The 15,618-nt window shown below is 37.8% G+C and overlaps 1 protein-coding gene across 4 annotated transcripts in view; it reads left to right on the plus strand.

The window, feature by feature from the left end:
* Positions 1 to 15,618, plus strand: part of PAK1 (p21 (RAC1) activated kinase 1) — a 152,711-nt gene that overhangs the window by 106,190 nt on the left and 30,903 nt on the right. For all 4 annotated transcript variants that reach the window (XM_042959496.1, XM_007078949.3, XM_007078950.3 and 1 more), the window contains exons 4-5: positions 477 to 624; positions 3,895 to 3,932. In XM_042959496.1, the coding sequence (XP_042815430.1) occupies positions 477 to 624; positions 3,895 to 3,932 (186 nt within the window). The remainder of the gene's footprint in view (positions 1 to 476; positions 625 to 3,894; positions 3,933 to 15,618) is intronic.

The following is a 15,618-nucleotide window of genomic DNA, read 5'->3' on the forward strand; positions in this document are numbered from 1 at the left end:
TCACAGAAAGGCCTTTGATCTTTGAGAGTTCTGACTATGTACTGTTAGATTCATTTTTTACCCTAGTATTCCTGATGCCTCTGTCTTTGCCTGAGATCCTCATTACTATCTTCTTATATTCATGAGAGGGACATTTTCCTCATCTCTAAAGTTTTATCAGAAAACGCTTTGAATCACCATTTCTTAAGTAGACCTTAGTTAAGTGGCTCCTTGGCACTATGATATAAAGACAAATCATACATGGTTCCTGTTCTGAAGAAGGAATAGCCTAGTGAAAGGGCAAACATCTCAAGAAATGACTAATCCAATGAGATAGGTATTATAAAAAAGGCTTATATAGAGCTCTGAGGGTATAGAGAGAAAGAAATAACTAAACCCGTCTTTAACTGCCAGCAGGTATTAGAGTTAGCTTTGATTTTCCTTCAGGATCCCCTCTAACTATGCCTTCCTGACAACGTTGTATGTCTCTCTTATAGGGAATGCCAGAACAGTGGGCTCGCTTGCTTCAAACATCAAATATCACTAAGTCAGAGCAGAAGAAAAACCCACAAGCTGTTCTGGATGTATTGGAATTTTATAACTCAAAGAAGACCTCCAACAGCCAGAAGTACATGAGCTTTACAGGTATGGGGATTGAATCCAGAATAGTCTAGGGAAAAAAAAATGTTTTCACCTGGATGGAAAAGCTCCACATGCCTATTGGTATGGGGTAAGGGGAGAAAGTATTGGAAAGAGTGGAGACAATACTTTAACTAAGATGGACTTTTGGAATTTGAGAGCCAAAATGATGAGTTTTTGCATCAAACCTGAGTATTTTGAAACTGCACCTTCTTTATAAGTAGCATGGTATATGTATATATTGAGCCTCAAAATGGGAATAATAATTTGTCTCCAGAGAGTGTAATGAGGAATAAATGAGCTCACTGGTATGAAAGTTATTTATAAGTTGTAAACAGCACCATGGAAATGTAGCTATCATTATCATTATTAATTTTAATATCATTGTTATTTAATAACACATTTCATGTGTATCTTTTAAGTAGGCAAGCCCAATTTCTTCCTCAAGGAATTAATTTTTATCACTCAGATGTAAAATAGGCCAGTAATAATATATGTTCTTTAGATGTACCTCTCCGTAACAGACTGTGTCTTTCAGTGTTTCTAATGGCAGAATTGGGATTTGAATCCAGACCTCCCAATTCCTAGACTAGCACCTTTGGAGTTTACTATCTGCTTCTAGGAACTCTATCTGGAGCACCTCCTCCCATAGCAGGGAAATTTTCCTTTTCCTGGATATGTTATTAGAAGGCCTACATTTCCAGAAACTTGCCTTTTATAGTAGCATCTTAGAATGTTAGAGCAAGATGTATCGTCCATATATACTACTTCCAGGTCCTCCTTGTTTTGCAGACACTAAAGCCAAGAAAGACCTTTCTAATATGGCTAAATTAATGGCAGAACTGGTCTCTTAACTCCAAGTCTGGTACTCTTTCCAGTGTTCATGCTGTCTCTTTGAAAGAGCAGTATTGTTGGGGAAGGTGAGAACCAGGATGAACTAGCCGATTTTGAAGGATGCTTTCCCCAGCAAGTGTCTGGCTTGTATCAAAGGGCACAGATGGTGAGGATGACAAACTGCAGCTTTGCCCATGCTGCCATGGTGGTACCCAGGAGAGGGTCATGCGTGTTCCCAGCAGTACTTCCTTCCTCACGTCTGGCTCTGTTGGCTCTGTCTCACTTCTCTCATTGAGGGACTGGGTCATTCCAAGGAGGAATTAGGGTTGAGGGGTGCTGGGTGGGAGAGTTTTCTAGTCAGAAGATTAGAGTTTATGTTTTAAGGTGTTTGTCACGAACCTCAGATTAGAAAAGCTGGCTTTGAAAGTCTTAGCAGCAGAGTCTTTGGAAGAATCTCTGTGTTTATGTGTAGGTGTGTGTAGACATGTACAAGTACCAGATATGTATATGGAAGCATACCTCTGTGGGTTTGCATATGTTTAGAATTAAAGACCACTTAGGTATTCATGAATTAATATGTATATAGATACACACATTCAGGTAATTGTGTATATGTTCACCTTTGTGTGCATATATGAATAACAGTATATATATATATATATATATATATAATGTTTAGATATGTGTTCATACTTCTTCTGTGTGTATAAATTTACACACACGTGTATATGTAAATGTGTGTGTGTGTGCGTGCACATGCAAGTGCAGAATTTTTAGTTTTTTAGAAGTTGAAGACCAGGGCCATTTCTAGGCAATATTGTATATTTGGCACAGTTGTTTTTTTTTTTTTTTTTTTTAACTTTTATTCAGTATTGAGAGACAGAGTATGAGTGGGGGAGGGGCAGAGAGCACAGGAGACACAGAATCTGAAGCAGGCTCCAGGCTCTGAGCTGTCAGCACAGAGCCCTATGCCGGGCTCAAACTCACGAATGGTGAGAGCATGGCCTGAGCCAAAGTCGGCCGCTCAACCAACTGAGCCACCCAGGTGCCCTTAGCACAGTTTTTGTTTAATGTCATCTCTCTCTTTTACCTGTTTCCCTTCTTCTCATACTATTGATTCTGAGAGTACTACTTTAACTTGTATATGCTTGCACATGAATTATCTCACTGATTCTCATGATGGTCTTAGGGGCTTGGTATGACAAGGACTATTATCCCCAGTTCACAGACTCAGAGAAATTAATTAGCCTCAGAAAAACTGAGTGATTTACTCAGGGTGAATCAAGTACTATGTGATGGAATTATGTTTAGAGTATATCCTGAATTGATTTCTCCTGGGTATAGCTGGCTGTTCAGGGTTTAAGAATATATTGTCATAGCTTATAGGTTCATGGTTTGTCGTAGGACCAAAGAAGCTGTACCTGACACTTTCTTATATGATGGAATTGGGATCTTGGACATTCTCTGGACTTGGTTTTTGGTGAGGAATATGTTGGGTTTGGTAGAATATTTCTCCTTAATTCCATTGATGTTGAACTGGCCAAGTCAGTTTTTTCTAAGGCCTGTAGGAATTAAAGAATAAAACCAAACATAATATTTGGCTTTTAAACTTATTTTCTTGCTAAGATCTCCATTGAGTCTATGTTTCATATTTCATTAAATCTAAGATATCATTAATTCTAAACCTGCATCATTATTTTATATACCACTAAAGAGAAAAAAGTTGCCAATTAAACCATGAAATGCCTTTGATTATAGGACACATCTCTATTTCATAGATATTAATGTAAAAAATTTACATTTTGGAATCAATGAACTCTGGTAATTGCCTCATTGAGGAAACTTGAATTTGTTCTTAGAAATAAGACCCTGCCTTAAATTAGACTTGACATGATTAATGCTTTTCTTTTCTTAAACTTTAGTTTTTCTCAGTTTTTCCCTATAGGGAATAGACATGCATGCAGAAGGATCTTTTCTAAAAGTTGAAGCCACAAACTGGTCATGATTTATCATGGATAGCTCAGGACATGAATTCTTTTCCATTTTCTTAGATTGCAGGAAATTTCCTTGACCATTGAGACCTGATGATGATATAGTTGATGATGTGGACACAGTTCTGACATAGTATTTAGAATTAGACCAGGATTCAAATCTTGACTCCCGTTTAACCTGTGTATACCCTGGGCAAATTACTTAACTTCTCTGAACCTCAGTTTCAAAATCTATAAAAGTAGACATAATAATAGTACTCAGAACTGTAGTGAGGATTAAAGGAGGTAATGTATCTAATGTGCTTTAGCCTGGTGTTGGGCCCATAGTACTAGTAATACCATTATTCTCTCAGCCTGGCAAGTGCTTGACTGGATAGGCTTCCTTAGCCCTCAAGAATGGATTAATTTTAGTTGTTTACTGACTGAGTCCCTTGTCTTTTTCCCTTTGCAGATAAATCAGCTGAAGATTATAATTCTTCTAACACTTTGGTAAGTCTTAATTTTCTTTATTCTGATATGGGCAGACTTGGTGGTTAGTGATCCAGACTGTGTGGTAGGTGCAGAGCCTGGGCTGGAAAAAAACTCATCTTGGCTACTGCCCCTCACCCCACCAGGCCTCATAGTTTTTACCTATACAGTAAAGGAACTGGACTTAATAAACTGTTAAGTATCCCTTCCAGATTTAATTTTTTAGTGTTCCAGAAATCCTAACCTTGGAAGCACAACTGGTTAGACTCAGTTTTTCATTTGTAGCTTTGAACCTTGGAGAGACAAGTTGCCTTTCTGAGTTTCAGTTTTTTCATCAATAAAATGAGAATGATACACTTTGCCTTAACTAGACGTGTCTTCAAACACCTGAATTTAGAAGAGAATTCCCTCTTTTTTGTTGGTATGGTCTACAAAACCGGGATTAGGACTAATTGTTGAAGGGAGCAGATTCTGTTCATTTAAAGTCATTCATTCTGTCCTCTGACATTGTAGTGACTGCCTGTCACTTGAAGGGATATTACACTGATGAATTGGCTGGAAAATAAAGCTAGATGATCTCATTCTCAAAAATTTAAAAATAGAACTGCCTTACAATCCAGTAATTCCACTACTGGATATTTACCCAAAGAATATAAAAAGACAAATTCAAAAATTTTTTAAATGTTTATTTATTTTTGAGGGAGAGAGAGAGAGAGAGAGAGAGACAGAGTATGAGCAGGGGAGGGACAGAGAGAGAGAGAGGGAGGCACAGAATCCAAAGCAGGTTCCAGGCTCTGAGCTGTCAGCACAGAGCCTGATGTGGGGCTCAAATCCATGAACTGTGAGATCATGACCTGAGCTGAAGTCAGATGCTCAACCCACTGAGCCACGTAGGTGCTCTTAAAAACACAAATTATGCTGTTTATTGTAACATTATTTACAATAGCCAAATTATGGAAGCAACCTAACCATCCATTGATAGATGAATGGATAAAGAAGATGTGGTGTATATACATGTGTGTGTGTGTGTGTGTGTGTGTGTGTGTGTGTGTGTGTGTGTAATATTACTCAGGCATTAAAAAAGAATGAAGTTTGCCATTTGCAGCAACATTGTTGGAGCTAGAGTATTATGCTAAAAGGAATAAGGCAGAAAAAGACAAATTCTATGATTTCACTCATATGTGGAATTTAAAAAACAAATGAACAAAGAAAAAATGAGAGAGAGAAAAGCCAAGAAATGGACTCTATAAGAGAGCAAATTGATGGTTATCACAGGGCAGGTGGGGGTGGGTGGGTAAAATAAGTGATAGGGACTAAGAGTACACTTATCATGGTGAGCCCTGAATAACGTATAGAATTGTTGAAAACTATTGCATACTGTATGTCAACTATACTGGAGTTAAAATTTAAAAAAACCAAAAAAAAAAAAAAAAAAAAGCTAGATGACCTTAATTAAAGGTCTCTCTGCCTCTCTCAACTTACAAATTCCATTTTTCAGAGCAGATAAAATGAGATGCTGATGTTTGAAAGAGTCTTACAAATAGTACGCCTATGATATGTATAAGTATACTGCTATTCTTTACACCTGATGTTTTCTCTTATACAGAGGTGGTTTTGTCATATTGATTTACTAAATATTTACAAAATCCCCACTCTGTGCCAGGTCCTGTGTGGAGAAGTGACAATATAGGAAATAAATCAGTCATTGTCCCAACTCCTAAGAGTGTCCCAGGCTTATGAAGGCAAAAACAGTTACATACAGTACAGTGTGCTAAAACTTCATGGGGCCAAGGGTTATGTCTGACTTGTTAATTGCCGTATCCATGGCATCTGGCAAGTAACCATTTACTGAATGAAAGATTGGATGTTTAAGAGAAAATTTCTTGATTGTAGAGTCTGAGCTTAAGGACTTTGTTATGTAGGGCAAGAATTAAGGAGAGATGAGGATATTCCAGACAAAGAGAAAATAAATACCTCATGCAAAGACAAGGAGGTTCACAAGGTATGCTTTAATTGGGAACTGCAAGTAGTTTGTTATGATTGGAATGTGAAGTGTGAATGGACTAGAGGTAGGTGATGAGGAGGAATGGTGGCAGGTCAGATCATGTAGAAGTTTTATCTTTATCTTAAGAGTAATGAGAAGCTATTAAAGAATTTTAAGCAGGGGAACAGTAAATTCTCACACAATACTGAGTCACCATTAAAATACTTTAATCTGTGCTTCCAGCAGTAGACATTGATTCACTTGAGTCATTTACATTCCTATCAATCATAGAAAAATGTTCACATGTCCATTGCCTTTGTAGCATACTGTGTCCTTTTGTAGTCACTACTTCTTTTAATCCTCACAGGAGTTTAATGAGATGGGTTATATCATTGTTTCATAGATGATAAAACTGAAATAGAGAAAGGGTTAATGACAGTAGGTATCTGATTCCCAGTCTGCATTGCTTTCCCCTGAAAGCAATGGAATAATCTTTCTTTTGTCAGATGGATGTAATTAAAGGAGGGGGAAGAATTTGTAAATGTTAAGATCTTCGGGAGTTTCTCCCCATTACAGAGCAGCAAATTATTGAAGAAGAGGCCTAAACAAAGATGAGCTGTGCTTTGTGGCTCAAATGTGGTTATGCTTTTATAGGAGTGATGGCTGTCACTATCACGGCCTGGCTAATGTGTGCCAGGCACTATCCTAATAACTATGTATGGTTAGTGTGATTAGCCCTCCCAGTTACCTTGTGAAGAAAGCATTATCCATCCCCATTTCACAGGTAGAAAAACAGACTTTCCTGAAGACTCATAATTAGTGATGGTGGCAGAACCAGATTAGAACTAGGGTCTTCTGAGTCCCAGTCCAGGATTCTTTTCACTGTGGCAGGGAACTGAGAAAGATGATGTCAGAGAGGTCTTATAAAGGAGACTACAGTAAAGCCATAGCTATGTTATTCGTACATGAAGAGCAGGAGCCCTGGGGCTCATGCCATATGTCAGAGGGCATAACACCTGCTTGGTAAACACCTGTGCTAGTTTACTATCTAAAATTAAAACTACTCAGTCTATCAAGGACATTTCCCCCCCCAATTCATAACATTTTTCCCTGTGATTCAGTATTCTGTATTTCTTTACTAGTTTTACATGGGAGATTATGGTTTGTTTTGTGGTAGCATGTCATTATTTTCCAACATGGTTTCCCATATCATCCCACTTGATGTGTGAAATAATTGGATAGGATTGTTATTCTCATAACACAGGTTAAGAAGTTGAGACTTGGAGTTTAAGTGACTTTCTCCCAACCCTTGAATAAAGTAGTAGTAGAAACCAGTACAAAATCCCATTGTCTTGAGCATGCATTTATTCATTCATACTATAAATATTTACTTAGCACCTTCTTTGTGCCCAGGTGCTGGTGATACAAAAATGAATATGCACTATCTTAGTCCTTGAAGAATAAAATTAACAGCAGACTAGAGGGATGAGGGCTGCAAGAGAGGTATGAATAATGTATGAGGGGGGGTCATATTTGATAGAGTGATTTATTCTGCCTGGTAGTGGAGGGAAGTTTGTAGAGAGTTGTCGGTCCCTAATGATTTATTCATTAAAAAAAAAATCTTTAAGGTTCCTTCTGGCACTGAAATTTTGTTACTTGTGGCTTAATGGTTTGAGGTCTGGCTTTCAGATTCTCTAGCATGTTAGCACATGAATTCTCATTTATAAAATGAACAGCTATTATGTGATAGGCTCTTTAGGTGTTGGGGCATCAAGGACTGGTAAGGTCTTTGCTCTTAATTTCACAACTCAGTAAAAAAAAAAAATTCACAATTTAGTGAGGAATCAGAACATGTAAACAGGGATTTATAATATCTTGTCAGGTAAACACAGGTAATGAATGATACCAGGCAGGAAAAAGGGAAATGCTTTTTTGTCTGAGGTAGCATGAACAAAAGTAAAGGATCCATCGTGTCAAGCCAAAAACCTTGAACTGTGTGTTGGAGCTTTATATAGGAGATTGATACAGCTGGATGTGCATTTTAGTCTAAACTAACATCCTTGAAAGATTCCTCTGGAAATTGGATCAGAGTACTAGAATGAATTCATGTATCTATCTGTCTTGCTATCACAGATTTCTTTTTTTAATAATTTTTTTAATGTTTGTTTATTTTTGAGAGATAGAGACATAGCGTGAGTGGAGGAGGGGCAGAGAGAGAGAGACAGAGAGACAGAATCCGAAGCAGGCTCCAGGCTTCGAGCTGTCAGCACAGAGCCCGACATGGGGCTCGAACCCATGACTGTGAGATTATGGCCTAAGCCAAAGTCAGATGCTTAACTGACTGAGCCACTCAGGTGCCCTTACCCCAAATTTCTTAATTTCAAAAAAGATATATTTAAAAAATGAATACAAAACAGTGCTCCAAAACAAAAACGGGACATAAATAAACCATTGTCATGGAAGATAGAAAGCAAAGATCAGATTGATGACACCAGAAAAAAACCACAGCTTAAAATATGTGGAAAAGAAAACTCCTAGAAAGATAAGAGTAGTTGAGAGAATACATATAAGAAGCAGGAAGGAGTCCTGGATCATCTTAAAGGGTAAATTAAAAATTAATGAAAATTCTGCATTTGAAACAGAAAGGACAGTCTTCATCGTACAGTGAGCAAAAGGTAGCAGAATTTTGATCCTAAGCTTAAGCCAGATAATTTTGTCCAGAAAGTAAACACCTACTTGAAGAGAACTCCTGCTGTAGTATAGGGGCCTAAGACAGAAGCAGAGCAGAACCTGAGTTAACTACAGATCTCTACAGCAGTATGAAGAAGGAGGAAATGAAAAGTAGCTCTGCAGTGGAAGCAAATGCATTAAATTCTTCCATCCCAAGGTGGAGATACTTTTCATAATTGGGAGAAGAGGAGTCTCAGTCTTATGTGCTCTTCCATGTCAACATACCCTAAAGTGATGCTTGCCAGTAACCAAGTACAGACGCCATAACTCATGTAGAGACTGTATCAGACTTTCCAATCAGAGGAGAGGACAGTGGAAAAACAGACTCACAACTGCAGAGGAAACTCATGCTACTCATGTACACTGTTCAATCTAGTTTTTCACTTATAAGTGTGAATAGAAAGCCCAGGATCTCTAGATACTTAAGGGGAACAAAGCATTAAAGGGAAGGATCAGAAACAGAAAGTAAAACTGGCCCCAGAGGAAATAGATAATTAAAAGAATTTCCAAAAAAATATGTGGTATATTCACAGAGATTTTATAGATGTTGCATCCACAAAAACAGTGCTATTAGATTAGAGGATGAAAAAGATTTCTTAGAAATTAAGACTATGATTAAAGAAATCCAGAGGATTAAAAAATACATATAAAAGTGAATTAGTGATACAAAATATAAAGACACTGGGAAAATAGGGGAATAAGGGACAAAAGGGGGTTACTTAAGGAGATTCAAGAAGAATTATAGAATTGGGGCACTAAAGTAGAAAAAATAACCAAAGGCATAATAGAAGAAAAATCCCTCAGCTAAAAAAAGCATGACTCTTCAGATGAAAGGGTGTACCAGTTATCAAGTCAGATAACTGCAGAGACCCCAAAGATGAAGAGAAAGATCTTCAAATCTTTCAAAGAGAATATACACCTAATGTTCCTCATTAGCAATAGTGGGCCAAGGAGCAGTATCTTTAGAGGTATGAGGAAAAGTTATTAGACCCAAGAATTCTGTGCCTAATCAAACTAGCACTCAAGAATGCATGAGGTCAAAATAAAGATCTACACAGATACAGATGTAATTACTACCCACAGATAATCTCTGCAAGGCTAAACACTGAATAGTAACAGTAATTACCTTCAGAGTTGATGGTGATTAAGAATATTCACTTAAAAATAATTTTTACCCAAGTATTAGATTAAAAAGTCAAATAGGACTAAAATTCTTGTAATTTACAGTTGTTCTGGGATCTCTCTTCACCATTGTCTTGACAGTCCCTTTGTATTTCTGTGTTGGTGTTGCTATTTTCTTTATGCTGTGTCTTCCTTATTTTTGGTTTACTTTTGCAGTTTGGTGGAGCTCATCTTCCAGTAGCTTTGAGAAAGTAAATGGGAAGTAAATATTTAATGTTTCCAACTCTCAAAATGGAGCATCTCTATTCTACCCTCAGATTTGATTGATACTTTGGCTGAGTCTAGAGTTCTAGAATGGAAATAATTTTCCATCAGTATTTGAAAAACATTGTACTTTTGTCATCTAGCTTTCATCATTGGCTATTGAAGTCTGAAGCTGTTTTATTCCTGCTTTTTTGTATCTGGCCTTTTTTTTTTTTCACTTGAAAAGTTTGTGGCATTTTCTTTATCACCATTGCTTTCAAATTTCACATTTATATCCCTATATTCATCTACTTATTTTGCAAGTGGCTTTGTGGACTCTTTCAACCTTGGAAATTCAAGCCTTCAGTTCTAGGAAATTTGCTTGGCTTATTTCATTGGTGATCTCTTCTGTTTTCTTTGTTTCTTCTTTCTGGAACTCCTGTTATTTAGATTTTGGACCTCCTGGACTGATTCTCTATTTTTCTTATATTTTCTCTATTTCCCTTGCCTTGATTTTTTATTCTTATTTTTGGAGACTTCCCCAACTTCATCTTTCAGTCTGTCTATTGAATTTTTAATTTCTGTTTTCATGTTTAATTGTGAAGAGCTTGCTTATTTATTTATTTATTTATTTTTAATTAAAGTATCCCGTTCTGTTTCCAGAATCGGTATCTTTGCTTATCCCTGAGATGAATGATAGGCTTTTTAAATAATTTTTTTAAGTTTTTAAGTTTTTTTAAGTTTATTTATTTTTTAGAGGGAGAGAGACAGACAGAGCATAAACGGGGGAGGGACAGAAACAGAGGGAGACGCAGAATCCCAAGTAGGCTCTAGGCTCTGAGCTATCAGCACAGAGACTGACACAGGGCTCAAAATCATGAACTGTGAGATCATGACCAGAGCTGAAGTCGGATGCTTAATCAACTGAGTCACCCAGGCACCCCTAGGCTTTTTTTTTTTTAATATATTTTTCTCCCTGTCTAGTCTGTTTATTCCAAGTGTCCTTTTTTTCCCCATTCATTTTGGTTTCTTCCTCTTAAGTTAGAAGTACCCTGTGGATATTTGGTAATCCTTGGGGATATATGCCCATATTTATAATTGTGGTACTAAAGACTTTAATAGAATTTTAAGCTCATTGTTTGTGTCATTGAATTGTAAGTATATAATTGTAAAATGTATACCTTTAAAAGTAATTTGGGGTGCCTAGGTGGCTCAGTTTATTAAGCATCCTACTCTTGATTTTGGCTCAGGTCATGATCTCATGGTTCATGAGATCAAGCCCCGTGTCAAGCTCTGCGCTGACAGAGTGGAGCCTGCTTGGGATTCTCTCTCTCCCTCTCTCTGCTTCTTCTCTACTTGCATGTGTACTCTTTTCTGTCTAAAAATTAAAAATTTTTAAGTAATTTAATAAATTTTTAGAGTTATGCAGTCATTGCTATCTAGTTTTTTTGTTTGTATCACTATAGAGTAATCCAGCTGGACCATTTGCTGAAACCTCCTGTATTTTATCTTAGAACTGAGGCTGGTAAGAAACCGAGAAGGATCTTCTAATCTCCTGCTTTGAGAATAAAAGTTAGACTCCTAGAGTTCTAGGAGCCTAGAAAGGGAAGCGGGGTAGGGGTCTCAGCATTCAGTATATTCTCTTAATTACCCTGTTTTTGATTTGATAGTCTTAACATTTGACTGTGCCTGACATCCCTAATCCAGAAATTCTCTGTTTTCCCTTCCAGAGACTAGACCTCCAGTTTTCTGCTAGGGGTGGGAAGGGCAACCACATAGTGGTGTAGAGTAGGTGAAGAGATTTAGGGATCTAACTACATCTTAAATAACTTTCATTGAATCTGCCTTTAGTACTCTCCCCTTCCCCTCTACTTCATCTTCAAATTCAGAAGTATACAGTGTTACCAGTTCCTGTGCCTTTGAGGATTCTGCTTCATAGATAAATAGATTGGTTTTCAGCTTTGAATTCAGCCTCCTTGAGTCAGTTACTGCTCATCCATTAGTCATTGCCTCCCTTTTTTTTTTTTTTTTGCTGCTCTTACCTTCTCTCTTGCTCTCCTCATTCTTCTGGGTTTAATGCCTTTAAAAGACTATTTCTTTATTATAGTTCTAGTGAGATTTCAAGATGTAGATTCCCACGTTCAACTTACCATCTTTACCAGGCATTCCTGAGGACTGTTCACTTTTAATTCCTTACATTTCTAGATTATTTAAAATATATAATGAGAATCTACTGGCTTTAGATATAATTTAAAATTTTTACTTTTAAAAAAGCAGGTTTATTGAGGCAGTGTTTATATACCATGAAATTCACCCACCCTAATTGTACAATGCAGTGGGTTTTTTTTAATGTTTATACTTGTGTAGCCATCACCACACTCTACTTTTTAGAACATTCCCATCACCTTGAAAAGTTCCCTTGTTAACTTTTACAGTTCATTCAAACTCCCATGCCCAGCCCTGGAAAACCACTGATCTTCTTTCTGTCTGTATAAATTTGCCCTTCTAGACATTTTATTGAAATGTGCGCATAGCATATAGTCTTGTGTCTAGATTCTTGGCATAAAGTTTGCAAAATTAATCCCTGTTGAATCTTGCATCAGTATTTCATTTCTTTTTAGGTCTCAATAATATTCCATTGTATTGATATACTACATGTTTAATCTGCTCACCAGTTGATGGGCATTTGGGTTGTTTCTACTTTTTGGCTATTAATAATGCTCATTCATGTATAAATTGTATGTGGATGTATATTTTCATTTCTCTTGGATATATACCTAGGAGTGGAATTGCTAGGTCATATGGTAACTCAATGTTTAACATTTTATTTATTTATTTTTTTACTTATTATTTTAAAAAATTTATTTACTTTGAGAGAGATAAAGAGTGAGACAGAGCATGTGAGTGAGGGAGGGGTAGACGGAGAGGGAGAGAGTATCCCAAGCAGGCTCCACACTGTCAGTATAGAGCTCAACGTGGGGCTTGAACTCACAAGCCATGAGATTGTGAACTAAGCTGAAATCAGGAGTCAGATGTTTAACTGACCGAGCCAGCCAGGCACCCTTACTTATTTTTTTTTTTAAGTTTATTTATTTTGAGAGAGAGACACACACACACACAGTGCAGGGGAGGGGCAGAGAGAGAGAGGGAGGGAGAGAAGGCCCAAGCAGGCCTTGCACTGTTAGTGCAGAGCCCAGTGTGAGGCTTGAACTCATGAACTGTGAGATCATGACCTGAGCCAAAATCAAGGGTTGGATGCTTAACTGACTGAGCCATCCAGGTGCCCTCTATGTTTAACATTTTAAGGAACTGCCAGACTATATTTCCCAGTGGCTGTTCCATATTATACTCCTACCAGCAATTATGAGGGTTCAAATTCCTCTATATCTTCCTTCACCTTTGTTATTCTCTATCTTTTGATTGTAGCCATTTTAGTGGGTGTGAAATGGTATCTCATTGTTGATTTGATTTGCATTTCTCAATGGGTAGTGATGTTGAGCATCTTTTCATGTATTTTTTTTTTTTGCCATTTGGTTATCTCTTTGGAGAAATGTCTTTCCTGTTGTTGATTCCTAATTTAATTCCAAGGTGTCAAATAATACATTTTATGTGTTTTTAATCCTTTAAAATTCATTATGATGTGTCTTGTGGCCTAGCATATGGCTTATTCTGAAGAATGATCTATATGTGGTTAAAAAGAATGTGTATTCTGCAGATCTTGGGTAGAATGTCCTATATATGTCAGTTAGGTTGAATTGATTGGTGGTATTGTTCAAATTTTCTATGTCCTTGCTAATTTTTATCCTAGTTCTGTTAATTATTGACGTCTCCTTGAGGTCTGTTACAGCTTTTGCTTTCTGCTTGGCTGTTTTGATTCTTTTATGTATATGCACACAGCTAGGCATGTGAGACTAGTGAGGGGCCTCTCTCATGACTGCTGTGACTGTGAGCAGTCCCAGCCAGAATTTGTTTGCCTATCCAGGACTGCAGTCTCAGGCTAGTAGATCTGAGTTGTGGCCTCTTTTGCTACCAGCTCTGGGAGGTTACCTCCGCTGACAGCACCACGGGGCCTGGGAATTGTCCACTGCTCCAAATGAAGGTGACCCCTCTTAGATGATGCAGTTTATAACCTGCCTTGCCCTGGAAGAGCCCCCACTCTGATGGGGCTGGGGCAGGCGGGATGGATGGAAGCAGCCCTGGGCCAGAGCATCGGAGGTTCCTACTGCTTTTACCCAAAGTTCAGCAGGTTTTATGTCACAAGCATTTCTCAGCAATATATGTAGACCTCCTAGAAGTATTGGAACACACCAAGCATGTTTCCATCTCAGGATCTTTGTACTTCTTCTACCTGCCGTGAATATTCTTTTCCCAAAGAGTCCCATGGCTTGCTGTCTCAGTTCATTCAGGCCTCTGCTTATATAATTTCTCATTAGAGAGCCCTTTCCATGACTACTCTATCTAAATTAACATTCCCCATTCCTAACCAATTACTGCTCTCATACATGTACCTTATTACTACCTGGAACTTTGGTAATTAATTTTGACTGTATTCTCTTCTAAAATGCAAGCATAGGACCAGGGTCTATATTTGTTTTGTTCTTTAATATAGCCTCAGAGCCTAAAATAGAGCCAGGTACACAGTGAATGAATACATGAGTTGAAGTCACTGCTTTTGTTAAAATAGAGGTTTGTGGTTATTAGACATAATAACAATTTAGTTGATTCCTCACATCCTTCTAGCTCCTTAGCATTTATTTACAAAGTGTTTTTATGCCCACATCACTTCATTTCATCCTCCTTTGGCCCTCAGGCAGAGAGCTGCTATCATTATCCCCATTTTATAGACAAGAAACTTGTGGCTCAGGGCGGGACAGCTCTGCCTAAGGACACGGGGATAAAAAGTAAAAATTTGGGTTAAAAACCTATATCTCTTGATAGTGGTATTTTTTTCTTTTATGTTTATTTATTTTGAGAGAGAGAGAGAGCACACTATTGGGTTCAACCACCAGCAGGGGAGGGGCAAGGAAAGGGAGAGAGGGAGAATCCCAAGTAGGCTCCTGCATTGTCAGTGCAGAGCCTGACGCGGGGCTCAAACTCACAAAATTGTGAGACTATGACCTGAGACGAAATCAAGAGCCAGCTGACTGAGCCACCCAGGTGCCCTGGACTGGTGGTTGTTAATATTACCACCCAAAGCCATTACCTGTGGAAAACAGAATGTGTTGCTAAGAAAGATGATGAAATGCCCTTTTCTACAGAGTTAAAGGAAGCAAATAAACATGTTAAATTGTGTTTACAGTATATATCGGGAGCCCCAGGGCCACATCATGATGAAGAGATTGCTGAGTAACTTTGTTCCCATTTTGGGTTTCTAGTTACATTTTTGTCCAGTGGAATAGTGGAGAGGAAAGAAATAGTAGAGAGCAGAAAGATATCAAAATATGTGATTTGACAGGGAAAGACCTCTGTTGGATTTCAGAACGGGAAGTAATTTAAGGTTACCCCTCCAATTATACCCCTCCTCTTCCTCCACATGCTTCAAACGATGAATCTTGAGACCAAGAGGATCAATTCATCACCTGTTGGCACCAAAGCTACTTGCTTACATATACCCAGGACTGCCAATTT

The sequence above is a fragment of the Panthera tigris genome, chromosome D1 (assembly GCF_018350195.1).
Source record: "Panthera tigris isolate Pti1 chromosome D1, P.tigris_Pti1_mat1.1, whole genome shotgun sequence".
NCBI lineage: Eukaryota > Metazoa > Chordata > Mammalia > Carnivora > Felidae > Panthera > Panthera tigris.